The sequence below is a fragment of the Oncorhynchus masou genome, chromosome 4 (genome assembly GCF_036934945.1).
Source record: "Oncorhynchus masou masou isolate Uvic2021 chromosome 4, UVic_Omas_1.1, whole genome shotgun sequence".
NCBI classification, from domain to species: domain Eukaryota; kingdom Metazoa; phylum Chordata; class Actinopteri; order Salmoniformes; family Salmonidae; genus Oncorhynchus; species Oncorhynchus masou.
In genome coordinates this window covers 9,266,171-9,278,978 of record NC_088215.1, presented here as the reverse complement: position 1 = coordinate 9,278,978, position 12,808 = coordinate 9,266,171, and the positions used below count along the sequence as shown (strand labels likewise).

At 45.4% G+C, this 12,808-nt stretch overlaps 1 protein-coding gene across 7 annotated transcripts in view; it reads right to left on the bottom strand.

Annotated features, from left to right (window-relative positions):
• LOC135522894 (regulatory-associated protein of mTOR) overlaps positions 1-12,808 on the bottom strand; it is a 211,878-nt gene that overhangs the window by 33,270 nt on the left and 165,800 nt on the right. For all 7 annotated transcript variants that reach the window (XM_064949578.1, XM_064949609.1, XM_064949587.1 and 4 more), the window contains exons 21-22: positions 11,993-12,148; positions 5,728-5,846 (exon numbers count right to left, since the gene is read on the bottom strand). In XM_064949578.1, coding sequence (XP_064805650.1) covers positions 5,728-5,846; positions 11,993-12,148 — 275 coding nt within the window. The remainder of the gene's footprint in view (positions 1-5,727; positions 5,847-11,992; positions 12,149-12,808) is intronic.

Below are 12,808 nucleotides of genomic sequence, written 5' to 3'. Positions count from 1 at the left end.
GTCTCATGGTTTCCCCAGCATCTCATGCAGCGGGTTTTATAGATTTTTCTACCACTGTTTCCCCAAATGCGCAAGAGACATTCATCAAGCCTGATCCCAGATCAGTTTGTGCTCTCTTGCTAACTCCTACTGGTGGTCTGTAGGAGTCGGCACAAGTGAAAACCAGATCTGGGACCTAAAAGGGGTATTCATTAGGAACCAAACAGAAGAAAACAGGCTGAAATGGGAAGGGACCCAACTGCACTTCTGCAATAAGAAACCCTGTTGAAGGTTAACATTCACCCACAAGGCACCGGGACGACTGATATTAGAGTGTGAGAGAGTAGCCAAGACTCCCATCCAAATTCTACTTCAATCTTATCATCACAAAGTATGGACCACATACAAAAAAAATAACCAATTAACCTTTAGGCTTAAACCCCTTAAGGGGCGGCAGGTAGCCGAAAGCTTGCTGTATCGAATCCCCGAGCTGACAAGGTTAAAATCTGTCATTCTGCCCCTGAGCAAGGCAGTGTTCCCCGGGCGCCAAAGATGTGGATGTCGATTAAGGCAGCCCTCCGCACATCTCTGATTCAGAGGGGTTGGCTTAAATGCGGAAGACACATTTCAGTTAGACAACTGACTAAGTACCCCCCCCCCCCCCTAAAGAATGCACTAAATGTTCATTTGGAGAACATAGAGCCTGCGTGCGTTTCACACTTCCATCCTCCTTGGCACCTGGCAACTAGGCGCTAAAAATCCTAATTAAAACAGAATTGGATTTGCTCGGTTGGACACTTAAACCAATGAGATCATTTCTCTGCTTGTCAAGGGAAGGCTGTCGAGAGCTCCGGCTTCTCCGGACGCAGGCTGCACCAAACCGTTACACACTCCAGTCAATAATGTGTTTAGCACGGGACACTGAATACCTGGATTACCTTGTTTTTAAGCGTGTGTGTGTGTGTGTGTGTGTGTGTGTGTGTGTGAGAAGTTGTGGGTAGACCCTCTTTGTTCTTCCCTTTGAAGTGCTGTCAGGCTGAGGAGTGTGTGACGACTAGGTAAGTGGGAAGTGGAGAATCCCTGCATCCGTGGGAGATGGCTCTTTCTTGTCGACGGGAGTAAAGTTGAGGTTTCCAGTTTTATCAGTGGCATGAACAGGATGCACACGGCATACAGCGTCCAATGGAATGCTTTTACATGCAGGTTCTTCAGCGACAACGCAACAACAAGAACGCAAACAAAGTCAACGCCTCAGTAGGATAGAATGGGTTGCATAAGCGTTATTACAGTGCAATATAATTGTTTGTGCGTGTCTGTATGTCACATCGCAGACACATTTTAGGTCGTCGCCATTCGCATCGGCTTGTTCATTAACTTTCATTCCACCGCGTAAGTGGTTGGAGGGGGAAAAAGTCTCTACGGCAATGATCATTTAGAGGTTAAATCAGTCCATTTGAACCTGAATGTATCGTGAGGGTGGGGGGGGGGGGGGCTGATAAAAGAAAATCCTCCTAAAATCATCTTAGGAAGGAAAACCTTCGGGAGATGAAACAACCACTGCAATAGAGAGGTGATAGTTCCTCCCGTGCTCATCTACAGGCAGATCAAAAGAGCAGGAAACAACAAAGAGAGATGTGAATAGGGTGTCATTTGGGATGCACTATGTGGTGCACAACTTGAATAGGGGGTCATTTGGGATGCACAATGTGGTGCACAACTTGAATAGGGGGTCATTTGGGATGCACTATGTGGTGCACAACTTGAATAGGGGGTCATTTGGGATGCACCATGTGGTGCACAACTTGAATAGGGGGTCATTTGGGATGCACCATGTGGTGCACAACTTGAATAGGGGGTCATTTGGGATGCACCATGTGGTGCACAACTTGAATAGGGGGTCATTTGGGATGCACCATGTGGTGCACAACTTGAATAGGGGGTCATTTGGGATGCACAATGTGGTGCACAACTTGAATAGGGGGTCATTTGGGATGCACCATGTGGTGCACAACTTGAATAGGGGGTCATTTGGGATGCACCATGTGGTGCACAACTTGAATAGGGGGTCATTTGGGATGCACTATGTGGTGCACAACTTGAATAGGGGGTCATTTTGGGACACGTAGAGATTTCCACCTGCCCCCCCCCCCCCCCGTTTCTGTCTCAGAGAAGAGTTGCACAGGACTGTGGATTGTGTTGAGGAGAAAGAGTGAGTACACTGGAGACGATACGTTTACAAGCCATGATGTTAGAGACTCATGGTGAAATGCACGTTCCTGAGACTGCAGCAGTGGCCCACATTGTGTATATATATTTTTTTTAATACTGCGCCATCATACATTAGAGTCTGTTGCAACTTTTCATACATTAGAGTCTGTTGCAGTGCCTCATACATTAGAGTCTGTTGCAACTTTTCATACATTAGAGTCTGTTGCAGTGCCTCATACATTAGAGTCTGTTGCAGTGCCTCATACATTAGAGTCTGTTGCAGTGCCTCATACATTAGAGTCTGTTGCAGTGCCTCATACATTAGCGTCTGTTGCAGTGCCTCATACATTAGAGTCTGTTGCAGTGCCTCATACATTAGAGTCTGTTGCAGTGCCTCATACATTAGAGTCTGTTGCAGTGCCTCATACATTAGAGTCTGTTGCAGTGCCTCATACATTAGAGTCTGTTGCAGTGCCTCATACATTAGAGTCTGTTGCAGTGCCTCATACATTAGAGTCTGTTGCAGTGCCTCATACATTAGAGTCTGTTGCAGTGCCTCATACATTAGAGTCTGTTGCAGTGCCTCATACATTAGAGTCTGTTGCAGTGCCTCATACATTAGCGTCTGTTGCAGTGCCTCATACATTAGAGTCTGTTGCAGTGCCTCATACATTAGAGTCTATTGCAGTGCCTCATACATTAGAGTCTATTGCAATGTAATATCGATAATAGTCCTGTTTTTTACGGGGCTTCAGTGGGAAGCCCTAAAGATGAGATGAACAGTTCTGGGGACTGCAAGGAACTGAGAATGCAGCAGTGGACAACATTGTATATTTAAAAAAATACTGTCCCATCATACATTAGAGTCTACTGCAGTGTTTCATACATTAGAGTAGTGGTCGCCAATCGCGATCAACTGGTCGATCTTCAAGGCATTCCTAGTCGATCACCAAATATTTATGTAGAAAAGCCAACGAACGATAAAGGCTTGTGATCCGTTTAAAAACTATTATTTTCTTTTTCATCGTGTTGAGCTGTTGCCGGTAGGTGTAAAATAAAAAATATAATAATTTCAATTTAGGCTAAACAGTGCCTCAACAAGTGCTGAACCAACTGATCTATTTTGTCATCAAAGCTCGAGTTCTGAAATAAAATATGGGGATGATTAACAATATTGGAAGGCCAATCGTACAGCCAATATGCTGTGATAATGTATTAGGCCTACAGCCCAAACCTCATTCCTACAAAACTGTATGTGTGAGGTTTAATGTAAAAAATATATATATAATCTGAGCAATAGATCTCAGTTTGCTTTTTGACTGCGAAAGTGATCTTGACTCAAAAGGTTGGTGACCACTGCATTAGTCTGTTCCCAAGAAAGCTAAGGTAACTGAGCTAAACGACTACCGCCCCGTAGCACTCACTTCCGTCATCATGAAGTGCTTTGAGACGAGTCAAGGACCATATCACCTCCACCCTACCTGACACCCTAGACCCACTCCAATTTGCTTACCGCCCAAATAGGTCCACAGATGACGCAATCTCAACCACACTGCACACTGCCCTAACCCATCTGGACAAGAGGAATACCTATGTGAGAATGCTGTTCATCGACTACAGCTCGGCATTCAACACCATAGTACCCTCCAAGCTCGTCATCAAGCTCGAGACCCTGGGTCTCGACCCTGCCCTGTGCAACTGGGTACTGGACTTCCTGACGGGCCGCCCCCAGGTGGTGAGGGTAGGCAACAACATCTCCACCCCGCTGATCCTCAACACTGGGGCCCCACAAGGGTGCGTTCTGAGCCCTCTCCTGTAATCCCTGTTCACCCACGACTGCGTGGCCACGCACGCCTCCAACTCAATCATCAAGTTTGCAGACGACACAACAGTGGTAGGCTTGATTACCAACAACGACGAGACGGCCTACAGGGAGGAGGTGAGGGCCCTCGGAGTGTGGTGTCAGGACAATAACCTCACACTCAACGTCAACAAAACCAAGGAGATGATTGTGGACTTCAGGAAACAGCAGAGGGAACTCCCCCCTATCCACATCGATGGAACAGTAGTGGAGAGGGTAGTAAGTTTTAAGTTCCTCGGCATACACATCACAGACAAACTGAATTGGTCCACTCACACAGACAGCATCGTGAAGAAGGCGCAGCAGCGCCTCTTCAACCTCAGGAGGCTGAAGAAATTCGGCTTGTCACCAAAAGCACTCACAAACTTCTACAGATGCACAATCGAGAGCATCCTGGTGGGCTGTATCACCGCCTGGTACGGCAACTGCTCCGCCCACAACCGTAAGGCTCTCCAGAGGGTAGTGAGGTCTGCACAACGCATCACCGGGGGCAAACTACCTGCCCTCCAGGACACCTACACCACCCGATGTTACAGGAAGGCCATAAAGATCATCAAGGACAACACCCAACCGAGCCACTGCCTGTTCACCCCGCTATCATCCAGAAGGCGAGGTCAGTACAGGTGCATCAAAGCTGGGACCGAGAGACTGAAAAACAGCTTCTATCTCAAGGCCATCAGACTGTTAAACAGCAACCACTAACATTGAGTGGCTGCTGCCAACACACTGACTCAACTCCAGCCACTTCAATAATGGGAATTGATGGGAAAGGATGTAAAATATATCACTAGCCACTTTAAACAATGCTATCTAATATAATGTTTACATACCCTACATTATTCATCTCATATGTATACGTATATACTGTACTCTATCATCTACTGCATCCTTATGTAATACATGTATCACTAGCCACTAACTAGGCCACTTTGTTTACATACTCATCTCATATGTATATACTGTACTCGATACCATCTACTGTATCTTGCCTATGCTGCTCTGCACCATCACTCATTCATATCTTTATGTACATATTCTTTATCCCCTTACACTGTGTATAAGAAATTAGTTTTGGAATTGTTAGTTAGATTACTTGTTGGTTATTACTGCATTGTCGGAACTGGAAGCACAAGCATTTCGCTACACTCGCATTAACATCTGCTAACCATGTGTATGTGACAAATAAAATTTGTTTTGATTTGCAGCGTTTCATACATTAGAGTCTGTTGCAATGTAATAAGGTCTTTTTTTTTTACGGGGCTTCAGTGGGAAGCCCTAAAGATGCGAGGAACTGGTGTTGTCAGCAGTAGGAAATACAAGGGGTCTCTCTCCAGCGCGAGGGCGCAACAATGGTTATTACACCTCCTTAAGTCACGGCAGGCTTCTCCTCTCTGCAGTGGCTGGCCCGAGGGAGTCGTTTCGCCTTAATTGCATTTGCACAAAAGTAAGTCTCGAGGTGGTGAAAATGTCAGGGAAGAGGGAGAATGAGTGTGTGTGTGAGAACGAGAGAGTGAGTGTGTGTGTGAGAACGAGAGAGTGGGTGTGCTTGTGAGAACGAGAGAGTGAGTGTGCGTGTATGAAACCACATGACCTTTTCAAAGCATAAAAACACCCCCTAAAGAAAACCAAACAAACAGACACACAGCAGAGGGAGAGAGAACAGTGTGTATGTCTAGTACCTTGTAGGCGATGCTGTTGAGGACCTTCATGGCCAGGTCGGACACCTCCGGGAACGGGTCGGCCGCCAGGTGCAGGAGAACCCTCCAGATCTGTGTGTAAACGCTGTTGAACGACACCCCTGCAACGACACACACAGCATGATTACCCATATTACCCATATACATAATGATCCAACATTCACAGACAAATGTGACTTACCGTTAATACACAGGCACACAGCATCAATTACCATCAGTACACACACATTGAATTACCATTCACCTAATGACACAACGCAGTGTGAAAACCATCAATATACATTAGCGAACATCTACATTCTGTATCCCATTCTCAACAAGCACGCAAACACAGCATGATTACCATCAATATTTGATTAGCGACCATCAATAAGAGCCAACCTTCTCACCAGCTCATTTTCTCACGTACACACACGGCATGATTTCCATCAACACTCAACCATCTCTCCCGCTCGCTCTCTCTCTCACACAAACACAACATGCTTAGTGATCACACTCAACCACTGAATTCCCCATCATCATCATAGCATAGAAACGCTAACATCCAATTGATGCTAATCACTCATCATCTAACATCCAAAAACATTCACTTCCCCTTAACTCAGTCATCTGCTGAGGTTTTGGAGCCAACATGGCTGCCGTGTCAGGTAATGTAACTCATTAATCAACACACACAATGAAGGCAGCTGGCTTCTGCACCATTGCTGATTGTGACAGGAACATGACTGCCAACTGTCATCATTATGCGGAATATGAATGAGCAAGTGCTCTGCTATTGTCTTTTTTTACCTACCGAGGGCGACTGGTCTGTGTGTGTTTGTGAGAAAGTGTGTGTTCACTTTGACGATTATTCCCTCCCTTTCCACCCAGGACTACCCCCCCCCCCCCCCCGTCCATATTTTATTTATCCATTTTCTCCCTCTCCTGTCGTCCTCTCTGCGGTGTCATCCCAAGCTGCCACTCAACCTGACAGAACACTGCAGTGCCGCTGAGCTGTGTTCGAGAGAGACGGTCACTCACCGGGGTTGGCCACGAAGGAGCTGTCAACATCAGTTTGTTTTGCTCCGGGCCTAAACCTGCCTGTCACCGTTCTCTTTGTATAAGGAGTGCCCCCTCTTCTTCTAGTTCATTATTATGGCACATTGACTCTCAATTTGCAAGTAACACAGCACTCCCTCTCCCTAGTGTCTTTGCTGTGCCCGCCCTCGCTCAAACATACATGCATGATCTCTCTGCCTCTGTCTGATGCAATCTTCTGTTCGTCTCGACGCCCGGCAGTGAAGGTATCCAGCTGTTAATTCTATCTCTCTCTCCCTCTCTCCCCCTCTCTCTCCCTCTCCCCAGCACTTCATACTTGTAGATAGCGAACAGAATGAAAAATGTCCTTAGGGAGTTGAGTCACTTTATGCTGAGGGTAAGAGAGGACACTGTCTTAACCCCCTAGACAGGACACACTCTCTTCCTCCTCCAGAGGCTGTAGAATGAGGGACATGTGAGGGGAGGTGTGGCAGGCTATCACGAACTGTTGCGGCTATCCAGTGCATTTCATAGAGACACAGTGTGTGAAAATCGGGAGCTCTGGTTAATAGTACTGCAGCAGATTGTAGTGTGGGTCGAGGGGGGGAGGGTGAGAGCTGGAGGGGGAGGGTGAGGGCAGACAGAGAGAGATAGCAAGGGGGTAAGCAAGAGCGGAAGCATGAGAAGGAGAGAGAAAGAGAGCACGGGGGAAAGAGGGAGCGAGAAAGCAATCAAGTAATCAGGCAAGAGAGAGGGAAGCAAGGGAAAAAGCGAGTGTGTGCAAGCGAGAGCGGGTGAGCGAGGTAAAGGGGTGATTAGGTTCTCGCCCGGGGGCATGAATGTGATTAGGTGCTGCGGTAAACAGCCCTGGTGAGGAATGTGAAATACTGTTTCCCCGCCATTTAAACAGGGAAATACTACCAGTTTTCACTGGCATAGACACATTATCACCACAGCACGCTACACAGTTCAACATGAGAGACTGTGACTACAGATCATTCCCAGGCTGAATTGTGTTCAGCAAGGCCTGGTATGAGGACCTTTGCAACATCTGCACAATTTTACAACCGTGTTATATCCGAAACGATCTTTCTCACTTACAACCGCTACATTTGAAGCTGCCCCTGCAGTATTCGAACAAGACAGACATGTTTTCCCTCAAAGGTCATCTGCTAATGCATATTTAACACCCAGTCCAATATAAGTCTTGGTCAGCCTCTGAAAGCTACGGTATACAACTCTTTTCCTTCAATCAAACATGAGCATCTTAAATGCACTGACACAGGGAGAAGCTGAGCCAAGTCCTTGCTGTGGCCAAACAGAAACGTATGGGAGGATATCAAAACGCCTTAGAGTAGAGTAGGTAGGGTTGCTCTGGGTGGTATTTTGCTGTGTAAGACATTTTCCTTTTTATCTTAAAGGCCAGATTCACTAAGCGTTTCCAACTGTTATTTTCAGGAGGGAATAGAATCTCCTGTTTCTGTAGCGTGAGGCAGCTTGCTGTACAAGTACACTCCCTGGACAGAACGCTAGTCTCTCTCAGGGCCTTAAAGAGGTAGTTCTCCCAAAATTCAAAGTTTTAAGTCCATATGCTGTGCCATCTGTTGTGTTGTTTTGGGACTGTCCCTTTACGAAGAGCACTTCTAGCAACCACCAGGTATTGCCCAATCAATGATGTATTCTGTGGGATCGATCAGTGTTAGCTAACTCAACCCACTTGTGCTCCTGCAACACGGCTTGGCTCCCAAACAAGTTACATATCTAAATGTTTATGCATCAAGTCAGCACTATGAAAAACCCTCTATGGTACAAACTAGACGTCGACCGATTATGATTTTTCAACGTCCATACCGATTTATTGGAGGACCAAATAAGCCGATACCGATTAATCGTCCGTTTTTATTTTTATTTTTTGTAATATTGACAATTACAATAATACTAAATTAACACTTATTTTAACTTAATATAATACATCAATAAAATCAATTTAGCCTCAAGTAAATAATGGAACATGTTCAATTTGGTTTAAATAATGCAAAAACAAAGTGTTGGAGAAGAAAGTAAAAGTGCAATATGTGCTACGTAAGAAAGCTAACGTTTCAGTTCCTTGCTCAGAACATGAGAACACATGAAAGCTGGTGGTTCCTTTTAACATGAGTCTTCAATATTCCCAGGTAAGAAATTTTAGGTTGTAGTTATTATAGGAATTATAGGACTATTTCCCTCTACACCATTTGTATTTCATTAACCTTTGACTATTGGATGTTCTTATAGGCACTTTAGTATTGCCAGTGTAACAGTATAGCTTCCGTCCCTCTCCTCGCTCCTCCCTGGGCTCGAACCAGCAAAACAACAACAACAGCCACCATCGAAGCAGCATTACCCTTGCAGAGCAAGTGGAACAACTACTAGAAGGCTCAGAGCGAGTGACGTTTGAAGCGCTATTAGCGCACGCTAACTTTGGTTACACCAGCCTCATCTCGGGAGTTGATAGGCTTGAAGTCATAAACAGCGCAATGCTTGACGCACAACGAAGAGCTGCTGGCAAAACGCACGAAAGTGCTGTTCGAATGAATGTTTACGTGCGTGCTTCTGCCTACCACCGCTCAGTCAGATACTTAGATACTTGTATGCTCAGTCAGATTATATGCAACGCAGGACACGCTAGATAATATCTAGAAATATCAACCATGTGTAGTTAACTAGTGATTATGATTGATTGTTTTTTATAAGATAAGTTTAATGCTAGCTAGCAACTTACCTTGGCTTACTGCATTCGCGTAACAGGCAGTCTCCTTGTGGAGTGCAACGAGAGAGGCAGGTCGTTATTGCGTTGGACTAGTTAACTGTAAGGTTGCAAGATTGGATCCCCCGAGCTGACAATTGTTATGAAAAATTGAAATCGGCCATTCCAATTAATCGGTCGACCTCTAGTACAAACCCCATGCTGTTTGTTTATGTATGCCATGTCATAAGCTGCTAGCTGGGAGTTAGAATCAAGCACATAGGGAGGTAAGGACAATGGAAATAGAATGACATACTATTCTATGGTAAAATGCTAAACTGGACACAGCATAGTGGGCGAGGGGCCAATTTCATACTCAACCTGTTAAGAATGAATCAGACCTCATCATGGTGTTAGGGAGCCCAGTGCAGCTTGGGAAGGATTTAGACAAAGGCTGAATGAATGCTAAACGCACCGGTTAAAAGGGTAGCGACAGAAACGTCTACCAGAATGTGAATAGTTTATTATCTTTTATATAAAAATATATATTTTATAACCATTTCCTGGTCATTTATTTGTCAGACTTCAATGGTAAAGCGCATGACACTGTGTCCTGAAAAGACCCATAGATGTGGCTGGGATGGACTTGGCCAATCCGGCTTCCCGTGGGAAATACTGGATTATTTGATTAATCAGAGTTAACGCAGCGTTGTGTTGCCATGGGTCAGTGGTGCACTTGAGTGATGCGTGTGTAGTGTACTCATCTGTGTGTGTGTGTGTGTGTGTGTGCGCGTCCTCGTCTTTTGGAGTCGTGGTTCCCAGATTTAGTCCTCCAGTACCCCAAAAGTACACATTTTCATTGTAGCCCAGACAACACACCTGACTCAACTTGTCAACTAATCATCAGGCCCTCAATGAGTTGAATCAGGTGAGTTTGTCCGGAGCTACAACAAAAATATGTACTTTTGGGGGGACTGGAGTTGGGAACCACTGTTTTGGAGTACATTGTCAAATACAAGGGCAGTTGGTGTGTGAAGCAGGCACTTCTCAAAATGGCAACAGAAGGTAGGGAATCCCCATCTCTCTCCCCCTCGCTCACCCCCTCCCTCCCTCATGTTGTTAGTGAGTTAATGCTTTTTCTCCACACACACAAACTGAGTGTCGGGACGCATCAAGGTCTCTGCCAATCACCACAGCATAGGGGAAACAGAGCGGGGCCAGCCCTCAGTGAGACCAGGAAAAGCACTCAGTCTTTTGGAGCCAGGGGCACCCTCGTGAGTTGAACAGTAGAGGATGGTAGGTTGAGAACGAGAGTCTTTCCTACGGGTATGAGGGAATTGAAGCAAGAAAAAGGGAAAAGTATAGGAAGGCAGGGCTCCATACTGCGACCATTTAATCCCATTTTGACCTGGCTGTGCAGGAACAAAAAAAATGTATTGGTTGCATTGGTGCGAGCTGAACATTCATGACAAGGTCAACTCACTCAAAAGTCTCAATACCAAATATTTTACACTGAACAAAAAGACATACGCAACATGTAAAGTGTTGGTTCCTCATGTTTCATGAGCTGAAATAAAACATCTCAGAAATTTTTCATACGCACAAAAAGATTATTTCTATCATAATTTGTTTACATCCCTGTTAGTGAGCATTTCTCCTTTGCCAAGATAATCCATCCACCTGACAGGTGTGGCACATCAAGAATCTGATTAAACAGCATGATCATTACACAGGTGCACCTTGTGCCGGGGACAATAAAAGGCCACTAAAATATGCAGTTTTATCACACACACAATACCACAGATGTCTCAGGTTTTGAGGGAGCATGCAAATGTCATGCTGACTGCAGGAATGTCCATCACAGCTTTTGACAGAGAATTTAATGTTAGTTTCTCTACCATAAGCCGCCTCCAACGTCGTTTTTAGAGGATTTGGCAGTACGTCCAACCAGCCTCACAACCGCAGACCACGTGTAACCACGCCATCCCAGGACCTCCACATCCAGCTTCTTCACCTGCGGGATTGTCTGAGACCAGCCACCCGGACAGCTGATGAAACTGAGGAAACTGTCTGCAATAAAGCTCTTTTGTGGGGAAAAACTAATTCTGATTGGCTGTCCTTGCCCTGTGAAATCCATAGATACGGGCCTGATTAATTTATTTCATTTAAATGATTTCCTTCTATGAACTGTAACTCAGTAAAATAGTTAAATATATTTTTGTTCAGTATATATGGCTTTGAGATATACAGTGTGCTTGAAATGCTCATCGGCCACTGCTAGTAGTAGTAGGCCAGTAGTAAGAGTGGCGTAAGCCAGTAGTAAGTGTAGCGTAGGCCAGTAGTAAGAGTAGCGTAGGCCAGTAGTAAGGGTAGCGTAGGCCAGTAGTAAGGGTAGCGTAGGCCAGTAGCAAGAGTAGCGTAGGCCAGTAGCAAGAGTAGCGTAGGCCAGTAGCAAGGGTAGCGTAGGCCAGTAGTAAGGGTAGCGTAGGCCAGTAGTTTTCCTACCTATGAGGGAGTTGAGGGAGGAGTAGGAGGAGACTCGTCTCATCTTGTCGATGGTCTCAAAGGAGAGGATGTACTCGTCGTTGTCAGGGCTACCCAGGGTGCTGCTGGCACTGCTGCTGGTGCTCAGGTTACCTGGAGAGAACGCCACCGGACCACCTAGACATACAAATTACAGTAGTTACACAAGAGAATAACTATACACTGAAACATACCATATTATACCAGAATAATTATACGCTGAACTATACCATATTATACCAGCATAAATATACCCTGACACATAACATATTATACCAGAATAAATACACCCTGAAATATACTATCTGATACTAGAATAAATAAACCTTGAAATATACACTGCTCAAAAAAATAAAGGGAACACAAACACAATGTAACTCCAAGTCAATCACACTTCTGTGAAATCAAACTGTCCACTCAGGAAGCAACACTTATTGACAATAAATTTCACATGCTGTTGTGCAAATGGAATAGACAACAGGTGGAAATTATAGGCAATTAGCAAGACACCCCCAATAAAGGAGTGGTTCTGCAGGTGGTGACCACAGACCACTTCTCAGTTCCTATGCTTCCTGGCTGATGTTTTGGTCACTTTTGAATGCTGGCGGTGCTTTCACTCTAGTGGTAGCATGAGACGGAGTCTACAACCCACACAAGTGGCTCAGGTAGTGCAGCTCATCCAGGATGACACATCAATGCGAGCTGTGGCAAGAAGGTTTGCTGTGTCTGTCAGTGTAATGTCCAGAGCATGGAGGCGCTACCAGGAGACGGGCCAGTACATCAGGAGACGTTGCCCTC